The 24,151-nt window shown below is 46.9% G+C and overlaps 1 protein-coding gene across 1 annotated transcript in view; it reads left to right on the top strand.

Annotated features, from left to right (window-relative positions):
• Nucleotides 1-24,151, top strand: part of LOC137327706 (protein inscuteable homolog) — a 190,514-nt gene that overhangs the window by 143,414 nt on the left and 22,949 nt on the right. Inside the window, exon 6 of the mRNA XM_067993505.1 lies at nt 1,744-1,915. Coding sequence (XP_067849606.1) covers nt 1,744-1,915 — 172 coding nt within the window. The remainder of the gene's footprint in view (nt 1-1,743; nt 1,916-24,151) is intronic.

The following is a 24,151-nucleotide window of genomic DNA, read 5'->3' as shown; positions in this document are numbered from 1 at the left end:
TCAAGAGGCTTGAATCATAGATTGTAGGTTTGAAGTGAGGCCTGATTGTTACATTCATATATCCATAAATGTATTTTTGATTTTAGAACATGAGATTAAAGTTACTATTGAATAGAAGGTAATAAAAACGGAAAATGCTGGCAATACGAAAGGTCTTCGACCTGAAACGTTAACTCTGTTTCTTTCTCCACAGATGCTGCCTGACTTGCTAAGTATTTTCAGCATTTTCTGTTTTTATTTCAGATTTCCAGCATCCACGGTATTTTGCTTTTGATTTGGAGTAGCTTAGGAGGTGCCTGGTCGTCTGTCTTTCTTGGGCACTCTTAAGGTCCCCCCTAAAAATCTGTGTTTCAGTAGTATATTTCACTTTACCTTTATTTTTCCTCACTCTAATACATACACACACACCCATACGCGCACATCGCACACAGACGATCAAAATAATAGTCCCTTACTTTTTTTTAAAGAAAGAAACTGAACAGAATGTTTTGAATCACTATTGCAAATAAATACAAATGGGAACAACCTGAGAGGCATGCCCTGGTGTAAGGGAATCTCCTTGTTAGCTCAGGCTGGCTCTGTTTATATCATATTCTGCCCCAGTGTTACACCTTTTCCACTTTTCCTGCTGCAAAAACAGTCCAAATGTATCTGAATGTGAACCGTTTGATTATTGACAAGCTTGATTGACATGTCTGGGCTCTCATGTTTACAACTGTGGCCTGATTTGTGCATATTTTTGGTAGTGTATATTTCTGTTTTTTCAAACCTGATGTTGACCCTTAAGATACGTAAAGGGTTTTACATCATTTGGTTTTTTTTTGGCTGGAGAGCGATATTCTGATGGCTGTCTATGCTGGGACATAATATTTGTTTTTACTGTTTCACCAGAAACTTCAAAAATCAAATCGATCTAGGGTTGCATTTTAATATTGCTCAAGGTTCTTAGTTTCAAATTGTTCTGCTTGCAGAACATATTGGTTGTGAGCTGACTGCAATGATAATGGAACAAAGGTATCAGTTATGAAATCAATACACTGGTTGCAAAATTAAGACAAGACAGCTACAATCCATTGGCTATATCTGAGGAATGTCCACAGCAATAAAAACTTGTGTTAGTAGCACCAAACATCATTGGAGACAATACAAGTGATGGATTCTGTCGAAGAAACAATGCAGAGGAGATGGCGGAGGCTGCCGCCTAAAGGAGAAAATGGCTATTCTGAGATGTCGACAAAGCAGCTTAAGACCAAGGCTGGACAAGGAATGAGGATGATGATGGTGGTACTAGCCAACACCAATCTCAAAAGGCTGTGGTGTACCATTGTGACTTTTTTTGTTCCTTTTCTCACACGACAGAGTCTTGGTCAAACCTCATCTGAAGTAGTGTCTTCAGTTTTGGGCACCAAACCTCTGCCTTGGAGCGGGTACAATGCAGATTCACTAGAATGATATTAGGGCTTAAAGGGTTAAATTATGAGGACAGATTGCATATACTTGGTTTGTATTCCCTTGAGTTTAGAACATTGAAGGCTGATCTAATCGAAGTCTTTAAAATGATAAAGGGATTTGAAAGGGTGAATATGGAGAAATAATTTCCTCTGGTGGGGGAATCCAGAAGAAGGGAGCATAATCTTAAAATTAGAGCGAGGAGTCAAGCCAGGAAGCACTTTACACGCAGATTATGGCTTAAAACATTACTTAGCAATTTATTTTTTTTTTGCAATGATGTTCCTCTTTTAGGTGGATGGTGTGCTGTGCTTGGCTGATCTCCTCACTAATGAGACAAACTCTGAAGCCACACGTGCAGAAGCTGCAGCAGTGGTGTCACAGATTACATCTCCACATCTCACCTTCACACAGCATCTCAGCAGCTTCCTGGAGAACATGGAGGATATCGTAACAGCACTTATCAGTGAGTATTTCTCAGGCACAGCTCGATCAATGAGAAGCTAATCTGAGAACAGAAAGTTTAACTCTTTATGCTTTAGCTTAAGTGGCAAGAGCAATTTGGCCCTGAGAGGTCACCTGCTTTTTTCATGTTTCTTGAATATTATGAGGACCTAGAAAAGTAAAACAAAAAGCAGAATGGTGTTTTTCAGTGTTGGAAGTGCACCTTTCACATTGTACAAAACTTTCACTGGCTCTTGGCTTTTATCTGGTTTTTGACATAATCCTCAATGATCACATTTAATGGATTTCAGATTGTCTCTGATTTATAAGCATGGCAATGGGCCAAATATCTTAGCATTGAAATAATTATGCTAATTGAGCAAAAATGGTGACATTTCATACTGACCATATATTATATGCTACGTGGAGGGCACTTAGTGAGGAGCATACCCCTGTTGTGAATTCCGTTTCTACCATCTGTGGGGACATTTAAAAATAATGAAGTCTTATTTCATTTTTTGAACATTAATGTAAATGTAGAAGGTGTCTTAATGAATCTCATTATACTGTGCGAATTGTCTCTACCTCCCTTCTGAAATGGCTGTTTGCCATTATGAAAATTCCTTAAGTGGGAGTTTGGTATTGTGTTCAGATAATGCAGCTTGCACCAGTGATGTAGTTGCACCATTTGGAACATTTAACTGTGTGACTTGGTGATAGTACAAATGTAAATATCTTTTCAGGTTTGCTGACAGTTATGTGGAATAGCAGTTAATGTGTGTGTTTAAAAAAAAGGGTTCTGAAAAAAATAACCATTCTGCTGTAACGGTAACTGGATGAAGATATGACTGTGGACAGGATGATTCCAATCCAAATCAGCTGAAGAATCTAACATGAGTGAGATGTTAAAAGAGAATGAAATTCTGTGAGATTCCTTCTGCTTTTTCTGTTAGATTTTTTTTTATACCAGTAGATTATATGGATTATTTTTCTTATACAGTATCCCTTGAGATTTTGGGGGTGAAATTCTGTGAGATCTTCGGTAGTAATGCCCTAATTACACTGTTATCGTGTTGAAAAGATGAAAGAAATTTGCATTTCAGTGCATTACGCTGCAAATTTCCTCAATGTTTTTTTGCACTAAACACAAATTTCCTCAATCTTTTTGGCAGCTTTGAGAATCAGCCCACCCAAGCCCCACAGGGCTCATTTGCAGAGCGGTGCCAATCGCCTGGAGGAGCTACGTATGAGAATTTCCTGTTTTCACGTCACTACTGCACTTTGAGTAAATTAAACCCATCTAAACCAGGTGCAACCATTTCCTCAGTCACCAGATTAAAGCGGTAATGAGGATCATGAGAGCTTTGAAGAGTCCCCAAACTTGCTTTGCTGAATTCTAGCTTCACAAATTATTTTTCAACCTTTATTTTTCCACAGTTTTGCTCACTGACACTGCACTTCACCTCCCTACAGTCTCAATCCACCCCTGTGTAGTTTGACCAGGTATGGGATTCCCTTTTGGCGGAGATTCCCAAGCCTTTCTGGCTGAAATTCCTCTTTCTAACAGTACTTTTGCATAATTATTGTTAGTGTAGATACAGCTGGTAACCCAGAATACTCATAACTGGGTCAGAGGCTGGGTATTCTGCGGCGAGTGACTCACCTCCTGACTCCCCAAAGCCTTTCCACCATCTACAAGGCACAAGTCAGGAGTGTGATGGAATACTCTCCACTTGCCTGGATGAGTGCAGCTCCAACAACACTCAAGAAGCTCGACACCATCCAAGATAAAGCAGTCCGCTTGATTGGCACCCCATCCACCACCCTAAACATTCACTCCCTTCACCACCGGCGCACTGTGGCTGCAGTGTGTACCATCCACAGGATGCACTGCAGCAACTCGCCAAGGCTTCTTCGACAGCACCTCCCAAACCCGCGACCTCTACCACCTAGAAGGACAAGAGCAGCAGGCACATGGGAACAACACCAACTGCACATTCCCCTCCAAGTCACACACCATCCCGACTTGGAAATATATCGCCGTTCCTTCATCGTCGCTAGGTCAAAATCCTGGAACTCCCTTCCTAACAGCACTGTGGGAGAACCGTCACCACACGGACTGCAGCGGTTCAAAAAGGAGGCTCACCACCACCTTCTCGAGGGCAATTAGGGATGGGCAATAAATGCTGGCCTCGCCAGCGACGCCCACATCCCGTGAACGAATAAATAAAAAAAATACTTCAGCAGTTTTGTCACTTTAGCTGTTTTAGTTCTGCTCCCTTACACTTTTGGGTTTTAATATGAAGTCGAATCATATCATTAGAACTCACTGGCCAGGAAATTCCTTGAATCTGCTCCCTCCTCTTTGGCACTACTTTGTCAGTGTGGCGGAAACCCCAGTTATGAGTGAAAGGGGGTTTCCACTGAACCTCTAATGAAGTAACACCAATGAATTGTGAGCAGATTCGAGGGATTCCCTGACCACTATGACAGTAAATTATCAGGAGGTAAAATATAAGTTTAATTTTCCTTTTGCGCAAACATTTAGGACCCATGAGTGTGGATGCCATTCTTAATTTATTTCTCATTTTAAAATGACACCGAACAAGCAGCAACAAGAAATCCAAGCAGGGCAGAGTAAACTTTCTAGAAAAGTGCAAAGAACTGGGCAATAAAGCAATTTTTGAGGTCAAGACAAGTTTTTAAGAGGTTAATTTATCTATTCCCTCTGAACATCACAGGGACCCAAGGACTCATGAGGACTTTGATGCAGACACCAAAATAAAGATACTCCACAGAGCTGTGGAACTTGGAGCCTTTTTAGAAATTTCTGAAGCAGATTCGAGGATGGTGGGTGGGGAGACCAATTGCTGCTATTTATTTATTTCTCTACGGCAGTGGGGTCTCCAGGGCTCATCAGCACTTCAAAAAAGAAATTTACGCTGCCCAGAGGTGCAGAACAGGTGACAAACAACTTTGTTTTAACTGAACTGAACATGTTTGCAAGGGATTGCTTGAGTTTTGGAGACAGCAGGGTCAGTAATCAGTCCCAGAGAGTTGAGGGGAGGGCCACCAAAATCAAAAACAATGTATTACAGACATAACCTGTTAGTGAGTTACAGCTAGTGTCCTCCTTGAGTTCCCCCTGATAACCTCGTCCAGTTTGGGAACCTCTGTCCTACGGCCTATCTCTTGATGCCATCATAATGGAGGAGGAGGAGTAACAGCAGCACTTTGGAGCTGAGGAGAGTAAGGTAACATGGCAGAAGACACCACCCCACCAGGTTGCCTCTCTCAACACTGTATATGGGCAGCACAGGTCCTCCAAGGGCCTCTCGGAGAAACTCGTGTGTTTGAAAGTTGTGATTGTGTAAGGCTGCCATTGCACATCGCTGCGACCGAGGTTGCTAAGACCTTCAGCCATGCTCCACTGTCACAACAGCTGTGTCTATCACAATGAAAGTGACCAATGTCCTGAATTTTTTTTTAGCACCAGATCCTCTTTAAGGTGCCACAGGCGATCTGTGCAACATTAGGGAGGGGGTGATTATGACAGCCGTTCAATAGGTCATAGCTGTGCTGTTCAGCAGAGCCGCAGAGTTCATCCACGTTGGCATCAGGCAGCAGAGGGAGAGAACCAGAGAGTTCTACCACAGGCTTGATTTCCCAGGGGGCAAGGTGCTACAGATAGCACACATGTGGCACTGAAGGCGCAAAGGAATATCCATTGACGTTTGTGAACAGGGAAGAGTTCCATTCATTAAATGCTCCAGATTGTCTGCGATGCCAACCAGAATATCCTGCATGTGAAAACCAGGCATGCTGGCAGCTGCCACGATAATTCTACTTTACACTTGCTGACCTCTTTCATGATGTCAACCATGTCCAAGATGGCTCCCCGGAGACCAGGCACAACCCCAGCAGCTGTGGCTCCACTGAGGAAACAGAGAACACAGGCAAAGGACGCATACAACCAGGCCCATGCAGCAACAAGACCTCTGATAGAGAAGGCCATAGGACTTGAAGAACAGATTTCAGTACCTACACAGATCTGGTGGAGAACTACAGTAGGTGCCTCAAAAGTTAGCATGCTGTGCTCTGCATAATTTTGCACTGGAGGAAGGCCATAAATTCAGTTTCGATGATGAGGATCCAGCGAAGGAAAGGGAGTTGCAGGCCCCAGCAACTCAGGAACATGAACGTTCAGAGAGATCATCTCGGGCTTCTGCAAAAGCCACCTGAAGTCAGATTGTGCAGGAGGTGTTCATCCACTGATGGTGCAGTGTGCTGCTGGAGTCAAACACTTGCTTCTTTGCCAGTTGCCAAGAAAGCGATCTTCCTTGAAACCACTACCAGCCTTAACACGTGACTGCTATGCAGTCCGCAATGTTCCAACAGGACTGTGCCAATATTCATCATCTGTGTATAAATGTACACACCAGTGCAATCCACTCTTTCAAAAATTACTTTAATGCCTACAAACAACAAAGTACAAGCTAAGTGCAAAATGTACAGTAATCAAAAAATATATTTTCCATTTGAAATACGTAGGATGTTCCTCAAACGTCCTTTTTTTTTAGATGAGTAGCCATGAGTTCTGCATCCCAGAAGTCACTGGCAGCTCTCTCCTCAGTCTCCACTGGCAAGAGGGCACATCCTCCACACCTCCCACCATGAACGTGGATGCAGTGCAGGAAAAAGTTCAATGCATTGACATGAGTGGTCAAGGTGAGTGAGGTCAACTGTCAAGTGGCATCTCCTACCAACTGCACCACTAGCCGCATCCACTGCTCCACCCACTACACCCCCCATCACCCACATACCAACAAACTCTTTCCATCAGTACTCAACTCAGATGCTTCCTCTCACCCTTACACATTACCATTGTTGCAAGCCACCCACCCGCAACTCACAGGCCACACACACTGGCAGCTATTCAACCATGGCCGGCACATCACCTAGACACATGCTCCACTTTCTTGCTGAAGAAGGTGGCGCTTATCAGGAGGCAGCAAGTGGCAGTGGCATTAGCCCCTCGAGCCTGTTCCGCCATTCAGTGAGATCATGGTGGATCTGTGACCTAACTCCATGTACCCGCCTTAGCCCCATATCCCTTAATACCCTTGGTTCATAGAAATCTATCAATCTCAGATTTAGAATTCACAATTGAGCTAGCATCAACTGCCATTTGCAGAAGAGCGTTCCAAACTTCTCCCACCCTTTGCGTGTAGAAGAGTTTCCAAACTTCACTCCTGCAAGTCCTGGCTCTAAATATTAGGCTGTGTCCCCTAGTCCTAGTATTCAAGTATAGGGGACCTCCAAAAACAGGTACAAATGTCTCTGCAGCCAGAAGCAATAATCCAGCCACTAACATGTAAATCCTGCGTGGTCCCTTTAAATAACGCTGGTAGTGGTCCTCCAGGCACTCTAAGACACGTTCAGATGGTCATGGTTAAGTCGGTGCATTTAGATGAGCGTTAAGTGCCCAAAATGTTGTCAATCACTTTAAATCAGCATTGCACACTGACTGCATCCAATTTCTCCTTACTTTACTTGCTTCTGGCGTTTGCTGTTTGTGCATGGGCTAACTCCTCTACCAAGATGGCGTCTGGTGCACGTAATGCTGGAAACGTGCGTGCACAGCCAAGATGCCATCTTGGATGTTTGAGAGACCATGTAGCGCCGTAACAACTTGCGCTACACGGCTCAATTTACCGCCCTATCACACCACCACTAACACCATTTCATATGCAAATGAAGTTACCCAGAAAAGCTCCATGCTACACTCTCTGTGAGTGGTGCTATTTCCTGGCACTATAACAGTGCTATGGACATCGAGGAAATTCAGGGCCTTTGTTTTATGAGAAAATCACTTTATCTTCTCAAGTGGCCTAGCTGATTTGGAGCTGCTAAGTAGGAGGCTGAGTTCAAATGTTGTACTCTGTGCACTATCCTACAGTGTCACATGGAGAGTCCCATTTGCAGGACTCCTTACGGGACTGTTTTGAAAGTGGGCAGCTTTGTTATTTTGAGTTTGCCGACCACAATGCTTTAACTTGTGCGTATGTGGTGGGAGGGGGAGAGAGGGTTGATTCATTTATTCAGGTGCATTGGAGCAAGTTAATATTCACACCATCATGAAGCTATATTCTGAACATATGTTTGGTTTCTTTGCTTATTTGAAAGAAACATATGGTTTGGCATAAGCCCAGTTCTGAAGATAATTTCAATTACAAGCATGTCTGTTGAAGAGGGCCGGTGAAAGGTTGACTCACATTAAGCTGCATAGGCATGTACAATCGAACTAGTCCAGATAAATACTTCGCCACCTGACATCGTCCAAGGTAAAACACATATCTCCCAGTGGGATGAGGACATTGAGGTGGCTTCGGATAGAGATGTAGAATCAATAGGGATGAAAATATATTGATGGTAGTACAAATTAGGCTGCAGGAGAAGTCTGTTTACATCTGCTTGAAATAAAAATGTTAATGGTATTCTGTCCTCAGTAGACTAGATCCCATAGAAGGTGTAAGGAAGGTTCTATACTGGGGAGGTCACAAAGCAGAAGGTTCTTTATCACATATCTTGCTGGCATGTGTGAAGGTGTAGGACTCCTGGGCTTTTAAATGTGTTTTATCTTTCCAGTTTGTTGATCAGTATTAACCCAATCCACCCTCAATTGCATGTCTCGAGATCTAGAGATAGTGCATAACTCGAACTGTGAAATCAAAATGTTTTTTTCTGGATTTCCTGATTGCAAAGGAATATATATCATATGGGAAAATTAATACCGTGGAAACTAACAAAGATGTTTCTCGAAGATAATTTACTGCGTTGTCTGCACTCTTGAATAACGATAACTTTTAGAAAAAATACTTATGTTGGTTTTCTAATGAAAATAGATCACTGTTTTGCCTAAGCTACAGTTTATACAAAAGGTGCTAGATTAAAAGACACAGTCACTTAGCAATGTTTTAGAAAATTTACAGCATGATGGGCTGAATTCTTCTCCCATTGGCAGGTTAGCAACAGAGCGGGAATGCTGTGCACCAATGTGAGTCTTCTGCTAACCCACTGCAATTTTCCACCAGGGCCCTTGTTTGTTATGCAGGGTGGAGTTGGAGTGGTAATACCACTCCTGATAGCTTTACAGCCACAGGGAGGGAAGGAAATACAGTTCTGATGCAGCCTTTTAAAAGGTGCAATCAGTTAAAGGGGAGCATCACTTTCTGAAGAGCAGGAAGAAGAAGAAGAGGAATGGCAGCAATGTCTGAAGAAGCAGGAGCAGCATCCTCGGCTGAGGGGGCTTGCCCATCTGCTGCAAGGTCCTCCAGATTCTTAGATTCATCCCTGGAGGTGCTGCTGGCTGAAGTGAGGACCAGAAGAGGCAGAATGTTGGGCACTGAAGGCAGGAAGCCTGATAAGAGGGTAGTGCAGGCTGTCTGGAGGGAAGTCAGAGACAGTCAGTGCAACCTGCACCACTCCAAGAAGTGCCACGCAGCTCAGGAAGTGGGTTAATGATCTCAAGGGTGGCCATGGTAAATCAAGGCACTGATGCCAATACACAGTCTCTGCCACTCATACAATCTTTCTCAGCCCCTTACCTATCACTGTTTGTCTCTCAGCATCTGGCTGCCAGGGGGACTCACTTCTGCAAAGGGAAATCTCTGCGAACATTCACGCACCTTCTTTACTCAAAACCACTCTGGCAACTCATTTTGGCCGCCACAAGTACTGCTGCTTGTCTTCAATGAGACTTCATTTAAAGGGGCAATGCACCTTCGTATCTTATCATCATGTGATGCATGCACTCATATAGGCGAAGCATCCGTGCCACTCGCATCCCTTTAACTCTCCCTCCAAAGAAAACGATGACTACAACGAGTGCCAAAGAAACACGCCCAGAGGATGAGAAGGAGCACTGGAAACTCTGAGCGTAACATGAAGCGGAGACACTGCTCATCATAGACAGGCAGACAGGTGAACCTATGGGAGAGGGCAAGGTTAGAGGCCATGTGGCAACAGAAGGGTGGTAGAAGCTGGAAATGCTAGTCAGAGGTAGTTTCAACTTTATGTGCTTTCCCAAAGTTTTGCACTTCCCTTACGCTCAGCTGCTATTTCTTCAAGGAGAAATGTCAGTGTGGGCAGCTAAACAAGTTTTTCTGTGTTTCACATCATAGAAGGTGCATTGTAGGAAGAGGATATCCAAAACCAGGCACTCCCACCGGGAAATTTGGAGCCAGACCCCATAGTCTCGACTGCTGCCACCTCCTCACCAACTCTTTGATGGCATCCTACTAGCATAGGCAGCAGCACAGACACCGAGTCAGAAGTAGCTAGTGAGTCAGAAGGGTTTTGACCAGGCGAGGCACTGAGCTCTAGTGACGTGCGAAGCTGGGGGAGGAAGAGTGGGGGGGGAGACTGTCGCTTATCCATAATTTTAATACCCGGGCCCTCATTTGCATGCCTGACTCTGACTCCCGCCCCAAGCCGGTGAGAATTATGTCACCACCGGTGAAATAGTCCCCAGCAAGGTAATTACAGATTGAGGGGGGGGGGGGGTCGGCAAGTCAGCGGTCAGGGCGGGGGAGGAGCCCAGGGCAGGGGAGGCCCAAGTTAAAATTGAGGGGGTCACAAGAAGCACTGCTGCTCCTCCTGGCCCACAAGGTACCTTCAAATATTTTTTTAAAAGAACTCTCCTGGGCCTGAACCCTTGCTGCCCCCAGCTTTTGCTGATTGACCAGAGACTGTGTGGGTCATAGACAGGCCCGTGGTTAAAATTGCAAGCGCGCCGTGATGATGTCATCGGGACGTGACACTGCTATTTAAATTAGGCTTTGGGGGGGGGGGGTGGTGGGTGTTGGAGAAAGATGAGTTTGTGCCAAATGACCTTTAAAGAATGGGCCCCAGTATTTCTCCAGTTCCAGGGAAAGCTGAACATCAATCTTTATGGGATGTGTCCCACAGGTGCTTCAGATGGATGTTTGTTATGGAGGTGGCTGTCCACCACCACAGTGGCGAAATGCACCTTTTGGCACCTTGTGCTATCCCACCTGGTTGTGGCCTGGCCCAGCAAACACTAGACTGCATCCTCAGTATTTGTGAAATCAGTCACCGTACTCCAGGTGTCTGTCTCTGGCTGCAACAGTTGTCTGAAATGCTTATTTTTTTATGAAGGTGTGAATTCATCTGGCCCTTTGGGCATGATTTTAGCCTGGAAAAAAGGGTGGGTTGATTGCTTGGGGGGCGGGGGGGAGTGGGCAGTAACAATTGTAAAAATCTATAATCCGTCTCCAACCCGCCCATTTCCGGTTTTTGCGGGGATGGGATGAGGGGTGGGCGACTGACAAGCACTTTGGAGGCAGGTAGAGCATTAAAAGCTTTTAAGTAGGCAGCAGGCATCCATTTTCAACGTTTTTTTTAATTTTAGCCCCTGGGGGCCGGGATTGCTGGGCCTTCTCCATTGTGCCAACTGAGAGGAGGTGAGAAGGACCAAAACTGCATTAAATGCCGATATAGCACGGCTTGTGGGCCCGGAGCAGCACATGCTTCCCCCAGGCCCAACAAGCCTACCCATGGCAACGCCCCCCCCACCACCAACACCACGATCTTCGATTCCCCCACCCCCCCCACCTGCCATGACCTCCGACTCCCCCCCCCCCCCCCCCCACACGACCTCCGACTCCCTCCCCACGCGACCTCCGACTCCCTCCCCACGCGACCTCCAACTGCCTCCCCCTCCCACGACGTCCGACTCCCTCCCCCTCCCGCGACCTCCGGCTGCCTCCCCCTCCCGCGACCTCCGACTGCCTCCCCCTCCCGCGACGTCCGACGACTCCCCCTCCCGCGACGTCCGACTGCCTCCCCCTCCCGCGACGTCCGACTGCCTCCCCCTCCCGCGACGTCCGACGACTCCTCCTCCCGCGACCTCCGACTGCCTCCCCCTCCCGCGACGTCCGACTGCCTCCCCCTCCCGCGACGTCCGGCTGTCTCCCCCTCCCGCGACGTCCGACTGTCTCCCCCTCCCGCGACCTCCGACTGTCTCCCCCTCCCGCGACCTCCGACTGTCTCCCCCTCCCGCGACCTCCGACTGCCTCCCCCTCCCGCGACGTCCGACTGCCTCCCCCTCCCGCGACATCCGGCTGTCTCCCCCTCCCGCGACGTCCGACTGTCTCCCCCTCCCGCGACCTCCGACTGTCTCCCCCTCCCGCGACCTCCGACTGCCTCCCCCTCCCGCGACCTCCGACTGCCTCCCCCTCCCGCGACCTCTGACTGCCTCCCCCTCCCGCGACCTCCGACTGCCTCCCCCTCCCGCGACATCCGGCTGCCTCCCCCTCCCGCGACGTCCTCCTTCTTTTCCCGTCTGGCTGAGAGTCAGCCTGTCAATGAGGGAAACTGGAAAAAAAAAAGCCAAAGTCCTTACGTCAAAATCGTAAGGACGTCCGGGAAACCCGTACTTCCTGATTTCCTGTCAGGAATTCCACTCCCCCCCCCACCCTCTTTCTGGATCAGGGCTAAAATCATGCCCGTTATCTCTGACCAGGGAAACTCCTGTGACCTGTTTCTCAGCCTCACCTAATGCTACCGTGCAATGACCACCAGGGGGTGCAAAAGAGCAGCTTAGGGCAAACATCTTCATCACTTCTCCCGTTCCCTCTTGGTGGGCTGCTGAGCTCTGTTCCACATCTTTGTAAAGCAGCAAGTGAACAACGTAGGAGATCTCTCTAAGATGTCAATATCAGGATGTTGCTTGCATGACACTATACATTCAAACTATGTGTGAGTTCTTTCTTTCTTGCTGTCATGGCTTCCATCTCCTGCAATTGTGTGTTGGTAAAAGTTTGTGTTCACTTTTTCCAAAGTGATTATTTGTTGTCATCAATTTTTGTCTTTTTCTGAAACCAATTTTACAATAGAAATGCATCCTCTGATCAGAGTAAGCCTTAATATAATTTCTGTTGATGCATTTCACAGCAGCTGTCATTGTGTAACCTTAAGATTCAATTGGTGTTTTCCACTTTTCATGGTGTAATAACCATGGAAAAATAATATTACATTGATGTCGGCAATTTGTTTCTTGTAATCACTTTGAAATGAGGTAGGAAAATGTACAGCCAGCAAGTGGAAAATTGTACACTAGAGGGCATTCTTGTTTTCAAAGAGTTCCCTCAACACTGTCAGAAATCTTCAGCACTGTTAGAAATAACATTTTGAGACCAGAAGGTAGCTGTATGCTGGGGCACTGAATTGTCAATATTACTCATATATTTCTAAATATCTTAAAGAATAAAAATATAAGCTTCATTCAATGCTCCCATTTCATATAAATGAAAGAATCAGATTTTCTATCAGTTCAATTTAAAGCACTTTTCTGGTAAACGCACCGCGAAAAACCTCAAAAAATGTATAATTCCTCTCACTGAGAGGAAAATATCATACTGTTTGTAGTGACACAGCAGAAGGATTTGTCATGTCAGACCTGTTTGGGTATTGTATGTGGCAGGCTACCCACAGCCAAATAAGGCTTTACAACTGGTGGAAACCTTCTGGTACTTTACCTAGGTAGCTTTTCTTCATGTGTAAGCTGAGGCAATGACGACAGCACTGTTATCATCTGCTCTGTCATTGCAGTGGTGGTAGTGGAGTGTGCAACAATGGAAAATTGGGTAGGGACCCATTACGCCAGATCCCGGCCTGTCAAATTTTCCACCGCAAATGACTGCAGCTCACGTGCCGAAATAAATATGGATGGGCACATTCAAATTAAGTGGTAGTGATGGAGTGATATGATACTGCCATAGTAACAGGTATCCAGTATTGCTAGGGCCAGTGGAAGTCACTTAAAAATGAAATGGTGCAACATAGAAAGTGCAATTGATTGTGGGACAATCGATTTACCCTCCCTTATCGGTATATTGTACTGGAACTTGGAGACAATATTTTTTCTGCCTTATGGCAACCAGCCTTTTCAAGCTGCTGCAGCTGCCGAAGTCCTGCAGCAGCAATTTTCTGTTCCACTTACTTAACTCAATCTTACTTCTCTCCATGCACCTTGTCCATTTTGTGGGCTGGCTTCCTTGTTTTTAGCATATCTTTCTGGACAACTTCTAATGGCAGAAATCTGACCTCTTGGATTTTAGCTTCCAGCCAAGGACAGTCCTTCATAGCCCTTGTTAAAAAACTGACTGAGCATATATCGATTTGTCCTCTCTCTGTGTCCCCAGCCCAGGGAGAGCTGTGACACTGACTTCCTCCCCAGTCAACGATTCACCAATAGGCCTGTCAAAATAACCAGCGATGTCTCCTCCCACTTAGGGTATGGGTTTAAAGAAAACCTTGTGCTGTGCTCAAGATGAATGGGGGCTTTTCTGGCTAATGGGGCCTGGGATGAGGCAATGGACCTTCATCGTTTCAGTTTGGAATAGACTGAAAGCTGCGACAATTCCACAAACTAGCCTTTCCGGCTTTAATACGCATCTTCAATGTCTGCAACTTGCGGCTTTTTAAAAAAAACCTGCGTGAATTCTCTTCATTTTAAAATACAACATTTAAACATAACTCAATCTAAAAATCCTTTCAGTGAAGAAAAACAAAATATCAAAAATTCCAAAATCTGACCATCTATATGGCTCAGCACCACACTACATGGTACAATTATCCATCGAATCATCAGGCGAGCCCAACCAGCTCCTTTATTACTTAACATGTGGCAAGAAAATGGATTTGATTTACCACTATGAGCTCTTATGAACAAAACTTTTTTTAATAGAACAGTAAAATGCAAGGTCTAGTAGAAGATTTGTTTTCTGAAAGGACCAAATGATTTCCTCAACAATTCTGTGGTAAAAAAAATAATATAACTACATTGATTGTGATTTTTATCCATTCTTGAAAGTAGTCATTTAATCAGCTCATACTGTAAAGATATATCTGTTTTGGTTGGTAAAGGCCAGACAGAAATAGATATATGGCAAATACCTTAGTGAAAATCATTTAATGGGATTGATTACAATTACCAGCAAAGCATCATTTGTTGCCTCAGCAATACCAGTTTATTTCCCCCTTTAGTTTATCCTTGCCTTGCCTAAAGGTGCAGGAATTGCCAGAGGGACCTTCATGATTTAAAAAAAAGTGCATTGCCAGAAGCTCCTTCAGAGTTGAGAACATTATATCGCCACTCCAAGTGGTATAATTAGGCAAAATGTCTTTCAAAACTTTCCAGTGTTTTTCTCACAGCAGCTGAGGATCCCCTTAAATATTGCTGGAAACAGCTGCATCACCGCCCCTCCTTCCCCCACTTCCCCGACTTGTATCGCCCATGGTTTGTGGGCGGGCTGAGGAATTGGAGATAGCAACATGGTTGGAGACCAAAAGGCATCTAACATTCACACTAAGTGCCTGTTAGGACCCTAATTTACATGCATGCAATAGGCTGACGTCAACATTGAGGTCCGCTTGAAAACCGCAGTGGACGATAGGTTTTCTTTTAGTTTTTGTCTCACTACTGCCCCGTTCATGTTGAAAACGGGGCGTGAGATGAAAATCGCCCCTCAGACTTAAATGAGTGCCTTGGTTTCTTCGAAGTTTTTTTTGAAAAATGACAGAAACTTGAGTGTAACACTTGAAGTATGCTAGAAACGCATGTGTGATGTACCATTTTTATAATCCTTTCTCTAGGAAGATAATTACAGAGAGTATATATAGATAGATGTAACAGAGTTTTATGAGGCTGTGTATCTGCATTAATCCTACTGCCCATCTCAATCTCTGTGGCAATATCCCTCACTTTAGCAACATTTTATAAAATACCACAAGCTATGAAGATGTCACTTGCTTATTCAGAGTCATGTAGCACACAATGGGAACGGGGTCAAAGTTTATTTAGGATTGCAAAGGTTATTTTGATCAAGCGTGGAAAAGTGAAGCATTGCAACTCCCATCTAGACTTTTCCTTTAAGAAATCACAAACTCGAGTAGGCAACAAGGCAGCAATTATCCCTCCGTATAGAACAGGAAATAACTAAACTTATCAATTAGTTCCTAGTCTTCCTTTCAAACCCTCTGTAATCTCCCATGTATTGAAACAATGAACTAGATACAAAGTTGGCGATATTAACGAGGTTAGAAATTTAGTAACCACCTTAGCGATCTTACAATTGGGATTATGGACATCATAGGATTCTATTGCAAAAGTTGTCCTTCCTGCGAGCAGATAATCTGTTGGCCAGGTGTATGCAATTAATGACCTCATTGATCATTTGGAAGATTCGGTATCAGACGCAGTTATTTTTGACAATACTGTTGCTGCTGGGCTGTCCAACAGAAGCAAATACAGTGACCTGTTTTGACAGGACCAGTGACTACCTGAAACAGACAATGTAACGTGGATGTCTGGCTGATGCCTGATCGGTTTTCCTACAGGCATCTGAAATGAGCCATAAACAAACAAAGGTCAATGTTGCTGTGACCTTAACATGTATAGCTAAAAAATGCCTCCTGGCAGAGCTGGACTCAAAAAGCATGTTGAACTCATCACGGGGTCCATTATTCCCGACTTTGAGTTTGCAACCCTTGATTGCATTGGGTGTCCATTTGTTCCAGGAAATAAACTTGTCGATGGTAAACTTGTCTGGAAAGGATGTTGGCGGGGAGTGGAAAGGAAGGTTTCATGGCATCTTCCGCCTTTGTGCTTTCTCTGTACTGGCCATGGAGAGTTATATCATCAAAGAGGGAATTAATGACCTGGACCTCTTCCACCCAAGGTAACGAGCTGCCAGCACCAGTTTCACCTGGTCCCCGCGCCCACGTGAACAGGTGCATGTAGCAAGTGCCCCACCCCCCAAAAAATGGGCACAATTGAATTTCTCGGCCAATATGTTTGCAATTTTACGATCTGATTTCTCTCCTTTACCTACTGAAAGGAGTCACTGATATTTTAAAAGCGGGGAAGCCTGGCCCCTGGCCATTCATTTTATATAGAACCAGGGTTGCCAACTGCTTTACCATATTTATACTGACAGCTGTGAACATTTCTACTGACATACAAGGCGTAGTATATTGAATCAAAGCATCAAATTACGAGAAAATGCATGATTTAAGTTTGAAAATCGCTCCTGTGAAGCACCTTGGGACGTTTTATTATGTTACTGGTCCACAGGGATCAGTGCTGGGGCCTCAACTATTTACAATATATTTCAATGACTTGGATGAAGGAACAGAGTGTACTGTGGCCAAATTTGCTGCTGATACAAAGATAGGTGGAAAAGCAAGTTGCGAGGAGGACACAAAGGGGCCGATTTTCGGGTGAAGGAGCGGATGCGTTGGGGGCGGGGAGGGGCTCCGAAAATCGCTGAAATCCCGAGTGGGTTCAGAGTCTGGCTCCAACCCACTGACTTCCGGGTTCCCCAGTGACGCGGCCGAGTGCGCGGGCAATTAAAGCCGGCGGGATGATAATTTGCATAGTTTCTCCGATAGTTGAGGTATTTGAACTACTTGATTGACTAGACATTTTGGCAGGGGTGCGATTTTGAAGGATCCTCAGCATGTTTCCCGTGCTGTGGGAAACACTCCCTGTTGCAACAGACATGTTTCAGCCAGCAGCCAGTGGGCGATGCAAATGCTAATTTGGGGAGAAAACCTCATTTATTGCAACAGAGCACTCTGTCACTTCAGACAAAGTTTTGGCTGCAAGACCTTTGTCTTTTCACTCAAAATTCTTACTTTTCCACCCAAAACTCTGCTGTGCAAACATATTTAAATACTTTGCGGTCCCCCTCAAACTCACACCGTCAGGATGGGGGGGCGCCATGGCTGCATTCACCACTTCATCCGAGGACGAGCAACATCACCAGCCTCGCCAGGCACGGTGTCCACCTCTGCCACGTGGAGCTCCACAACACAGTGCTGCACCACAGGCACCTGCACAAGAGCACTGAGGGCAACAACAGAGAGAGCGACGTTACAGGAGGCACTACCGTCGCCACAGGGTCTACAGACCGAGGCTCAGCTTCCTGGACCTCCATGAGGAGCAGAGGAGGCTCAGAATCAGTGGCCAGGTAGTCACAGACATCTGCAGCCCCTTCATGCCGAGCTGCTCCCGGCTGGCCCGAGCAGCATCGCCTTACCCGCCGCTGTCAAAGTCACCACTGCCCTCAACTTCTTCGCCTCCGGATCATTCCAGGATGCCACCGGGGACATCGCCGGGGTGTCTCAGTCGTCTGCACACAAGTGCGTAAGGCAGGTCACCGACCGCTTGTTTTGCAGGGCCTCGCAATACGTCAACTTACCTATGGACAACTTCAGCCAGATGGGGAGAGCAGTGGGATTCCACTCTGTGGCTGGCTTCCCACGGGTGCAGGGTGTAATCGATTGCACCCATATAGTAATACGAGGACCTCCACACGAGCCAGGACTGTTCATCAACAGGAAGGGCTATCACTCCATCAACACTCAACTCGTTTGTAACCACCACAAAAGATTCCTTCACCTGTGCGCCAGAAACCCTGGCAGCTGCCATGATTCCTTCATCCTCCGGGAATCCAACATCCCGCCCCTCTTCCATGCACTGAACACCAGTAAGGACTGGCTCCTTGGGGACAAGGGATATCCCCTGCACACATGGCTCATGACACCTCTGAGGAACCCCACTATCAAGCAACAGCGTCGATATAACAACAGCCACATCGCTACTAAGTCTACAATTGAGCATGCTATAGGTCTGCTCAAGATGCGCTTCAGGTGCCTTGATCGTTCTGGGGGAGCACTTCAATATGCAACAGACAGAGTGGGATGCATTATGGTCCATCTGCCACCTACATTGAGGAGGAGGAGGAGGAGCAACCCATGGGCAGAACTGCAGCTCACCCGGCTGCTCGTGAGGCCAGTGAGTCACTGATATGTGAAAGGTTCTCCTAACATCAGACAATGTGAAGAGCCCAGTCCTCACACCACCTGGATAGAGCAGCGCCAACACCAGCAACCCCCCCCGCACAAAACATTCCAGCAACTACACATACACCCACTGTAGAGAGACCCAATGGGTGGCATCAAGTGTCGACGTTCATGGTGAACCTCATGAAAGGGCCTTATTACAGAAGCCAGTCAAGCATGGCCAAGATGTGGCTGTAGTGGTGACAATAACAATATTTAATGTGAGTTTAACAAAAAGCAAATATAAATAAAAAAACATGACCAACCGATAAACACCCTTGTGCATCCCCTTCGTGCTTACAAAACCTTCGCCTTTTGCTTCCATGGTGCATCCCCTGTGACTGCAGCAGAGGTAGTGGCAGGTTGCTCTTGTTCATGCCCTGACCGATTAGTTGCTTTGGGCCCGTGAGGGCCTCGCTAAAGACTGCTCCACCTGTACTCGTGCATGTGTGGACATGTGTGAAGCCTTGTCAGGCCAGTGCTAGTGTATCTGCCCACCTGTTTAAGGCGGCAGAATGTTGTTCACCCTGAGTCCGAATGGCCATTGTCAGGGCCTGAATGGACTCATTTGTGAGCCATGCTTGAAGCTCCATGGAGGCTAGCCTTCCTTCCATTGCAGACATTCCCACACTTACCCGCGACACTATCTCAGAGATGCCCTCACATCCCTGTGACTGTATCTCAGAGATTCCCTCCCGTACCTGTGCCACCATTCCACTTACGCACGAGTTGGATTCCTCCATCCTCTGCGCAATTGTGGAGAGTGTGCGTGGCACCTGTTCCAGCACCTCGCAAATGTGCTGCTGCCCACGATCATTCTCCTTTTAAAGGATGGCCCCCAGGATTCAGCATCTGTGTCCAGCTGAGCATAGCCTGGAGAGGAGTGCGGCCACCGACGCGGACTCTCTGCAGTTGCTCCTGCCACCAGTATCTGCTCGTGCTCACGTGTGTGGTAACTCACCAGGTGCCAACCCAATTAACTGAGGACTAGGACCCATCGAGGTGTGAGTATCTGCACTGATGGATGGCTCACTGAGATGTGACGGTACCACCCTCAGAGGCCGGCAGGTCCTCTGAGGAATTTCCCTCTGCTGTCACAGCAGTCGCTGAAGGCCCTGTAAGAGTACAGAAGGCAATATTAAGCGTGATCACAGATGTGTCATGAAGTGGTGCTGAAGATGGCAAAGCATGTTAACATCAATTCATATTGTGTGTGCTGAATGTTAAAGTTCTGTCACCAGACGTTTGTTGGGTGCCAGTCTCGGCATTCCCGACAGGCACCCGAGAGTGCGGCTCAGCTCCAGCGCCTCCTGCTCCACGTCTGTGAGGACGACGATTTGTTGCAGCCCCCCTCCGGTCCTCGCCCTCTCCAGTGCATTCTGGGCTCTCTTCTCCTATAAGGGGAGAAAGTAGATATGCATGAGTGAGTGGTGGTGACGTGGCCAACCGATGAATGCATTGGTTTGGTTGCAGCTGACCATGAAAGAGATGCATCAGAGGGTGAGTATGAGACAGAACCATGAGATTGGATGAGGATTGGGTTGAGTGGTAGTGGTGAGGTGAGTAATGGGGAGGTGAGGAATGGGGAGGTGAGGAAGTGCAGGTAAGTTGAGGATGAGCTTTGAGTGGGTGTGGGGAGTGATGTGATAGAGTAGTGTTGGCAGTGCAGAATGAGTTGGTGGGTGGGGGCGGTGATGTGGCAGGCGGAATGTAGGAGAATGAGTATGTTAGCTCACTTTGGCTGACCTAGTTAGGTCATTGAAGTGCTTCCTGCTCTGGATCCAGGTGCGGGAAATGTTGCTGCTGCTGGTGACCTCCTCTGCCACCTCGAGCCCGGCCTTCTTGATGCCAGAGGCAGGCCACTTCCTCCCGTCCGCCGGATAGAAGACTTCCCTCCTCCTCACCCCATCCAGTAGCACCTGGAGTGAGGCATCACTAAATCTAGGAGCAGCCTTTCCCCTGGGCTGCTCCATTGTGCTGTGTGGGTGTTTGCTCCAGGAGCAGCCATTTGAGGACTGCCCCTTTAAATAGAGCTCCTCCAGCTGACAGCCTGTGATGCGGGTGTGCAGTCCGCCCGCTGCGCAGCTTTCAGACGGCAAACCCGTAAGCCACGTTAAGTGGCTCCAATTGACCCGCGATCGCGTGGGGAACGGACAGATTTTATTGGGCCAATCGCCGGCCCCCTGCTGCCATCCCGCCTCCCTGCTGATATCGGGGCCAAAGTGTCTGCAAAGGGATATTGACAGGTTAAACGAATGGGCAAAAATTTGGCAGATGGAATATAATGTGGGAAAATGTGAAGTCATTCACTTTGGGAGGAAAAATAAAAAAGCAAAATATTATTTGAATGAAGAAATATTATAAAATGCTGCGGTACAGAGGGATCTGGGTGTCCTCATACATGAAACACAAAAACTCAACATACAGGTGCAGCGGGTAATCTGGAAGGCAAACGGAATATTGGCCTTTATTTCTAGGGGGATGGAGTATAAAAGCAGCAAAGTCATGCTGCAACTGCTGGTGAGACCACACCTGGAGTACTGCGTACAGTTCTGCTGCCCTTATTTAAGGAAGGACTTACTTGCTTGGAGGCAGTTCAGAGAAGGTTCACTATATTTTGGGTATGAGGAAAGATTGAGCAGGTTGGGTCTATACTCATTGGAGTTTAGAAGAATGAGAGGAGATCTTATTGAAATATACAAGATTCTTAGGGGGCTCGATAGGGTAGATGCAACTAGGGGGGCATAGTCTCAGAATAAGGGGTCAGCCGTTTAAGACGGAAATGAGGAGGAATTTCTCCTCCCAGAGGGTCGTGAATCTTTGGAATTCTTTACCCCAAAAAGCTGTGGAGGCTGAGTCATTGAATACATTCAAGGCTGAGTTAGACAAATTTTTGATCAACAAGGGAGTCAAAGGATATGGGGAAAAGGCGGGAAAGTGGAGTTGAGGTAAAAAATCAAATCAGCCATGGTCTCATTAAATGGCGGAGCAGACTTGAGGGGTCAAATGGCCTATTTCTGCTTCTATCTCTTATAGTCTTAAAGGCGCTATATAAATGCAAGTTGTTGTTATATAACGCTCCACACAGATGAAATGCAAAATTGTGTTTTAAAAATCCATCTTCAGACATTCCACAATGGTCACCTCTTATTTTCAGTACATCATTTTTATACCTGTGTCTTCCCTCTTATTATTTGTGAATCAGCCATTTCTTTCCATTTGTGATGTCTATTTGGATGGAATTGCACTGTACAATGTCACATTCATATGAAGCTCCCTTGTCTGCCATTTTGACAAGTCTTAAACCGGTTTATTTTAAATAGGTTAGCAGCTTTGTAAAAATAACAGACAAATTCATTACTAATATTGCACAGCTCTATTTCAACCCCAATGCTTGTTTATGATGTCTCTCTTTTAAATCTCAGTCTTTCTCATTTTTTTCTTTAAAAATCCAGCAGTCTCCCTGTCTCTCTTGTCACCTCTCACCCAGTCTTAAACTGGAAGAGTTTTTTTTTAATCCCTGATATCCATGTCTTCGGGCTCGATATTAGCAGGGCGGCGGGTTCTCAGCGGGGGGGTCGACTGGGCACGTGGGTAACGCGCCCGGTGAAATCAGTGTGCTCCGCACGGAATCGCAGGCTGAGTGGAGCCACTTACCTGTGCTTCCGGGTTTCCCGCTGGTAAGCTGCGTGGTGGGCGGACTGCGCAGCAAGGTCTGTCAGCTGGAGGAGCTCTATTTAAAGGGGCAGTCCACCATTGACTGATGCTGCAGAAAATAGGAAAAATTACAGCATGGAGCAGCCCAGGGGGAAGGCTGCTCCCAGGTTTAATGATGCCTCACTCCAGGTATCATTGGATGGGGTGAGGAGGAGGGGGAGGACAGAGATCTTCCCCCCGGCAGGCGGGAGGAAGCAGCCTGTCTCTGCCACCAAGAAGGCTTGGCTCGAGGTGGCAGAGGAGGTCACCAGCACCACCAACATATCGCGCACCTGCATACAGTGTAGGAGGCGCTTCAATGACCTAAGTAGGTCAGCCGAAGTGAGTACACTTACTCATTCCCCTACACTCCGTCTGCCACATCACCGCCCCCACCCCACATCTCCTTCTGCACTGCCAACACTACTCTGTCACATCACCCCTCACACCCACTCAAACCTCATCCTCATCTTACCTGCACTTACTCACCTCGCCAGTACTCATCCCGCCACTACCACTCAACCCAATCCTTATACAATCTCATGGCTCTATCTCATACTTACCCTCTCATGCATCTCTTTCACGGTCAACCTCACTCAACCTGCCACTACCTGTGCTGCAGCCACAGGGCATGTATCACATATGTGCAGTAGGCAGCGTAAGGCAAACGTGTCGTGAGCATGAAGGGGATGCACAAGGGTGTTTGAGGGTTTGTCATGGTTTTTACTTATATTTAATTTCTGATCAACTCACATAAAATATTATATTGTCACCACTACTGCCATGTCTTTGCGAATCTTGTCTGGTTTGTGTAATAATGCCCTTTCCTGAGATCCACAACTGATGCCACCCATTGTGTCACTGCAGAGTGGGTGTAGGTGTATTTGCAGGGCTCTTTTGTGCAGACGACTGAGAGACGTGGGGATGTCCCCGGTGGCACCTTGGAAGGATGCGGAGGAGAAGTTTTTGAGGGCAGTGGTGACTTTGACAGCGACAGGTAAGAAGATGGTGCTCGGGTCAACCGGGAGCAGCTCGGCATGAAGGAGGCTGCAGATGTCCACAACTACATGTCGAGTGACTCAACCTCTGTGTGCACTGCTGCTCAGAGAGGTCCAGGAAGCTGAGCCTCGGTCTGTGGACCTGTGGCGAGGGTAGTGCCCTCTGCGATGCATCTCTCTGCCGATGCCCTCCCTGCTGTGCAGGTGGATGTGTCACAACACTGTGTGGTGGAGCTCCACGTGTCAGAGGTGGACGGCATGGCCAGCGAGGCTGGTGATACTGTTCGCCCTCCGAGGAGGTCATGACTGCAGCTACAGCAGCCCCCATCCGGAAGATATACATCTGAGGGGGTCCGCAAGGTAGGTACATGTGTCTGGACACCGGGGCAAGTGTGCAAGTTGGTGAATTTTATTGTTAGGAGGAGGGTGGTGGAGGCGGCCAAACTTTGTCCAAAGTGACAGAGTGGCCTCCTGCAATGAGTGAGGGTCTTCCCACCCCCCCCCCCCCCCCCCCCGGTCAAATGGACCTTTGCAGCTGCCACAGGCTGATGGCTGCAACACGTCCATTTGAACTGGGAGTGTTTTCCCCAGTACGGGAAACAGTCTCAGTTCATTGCAAAATCCCACCCCTC

The sequence above is a fragment of the Heptranchias perlo genome, chromosome 12, assembly GCF_035084215.1.
Source record: "Heptranchias perlo isolate sHepPer1 chromosome 12, sHepPer1.hap1, whole genome shotgun sequence".
NCBI classification, from domain to species: domain Eukaryota; kingdom Metazoa; phylum Chordata; class Chondrichthyes; order Hexanchiformes; family Hexanchidae; genus Heptranchias; species Heptranchias perlo.
The sequence above is the reverse complement of the archived record's forward strand: the minus strand, read 5'-3'. Positions and strand labels throughout refer to the sequence as shown.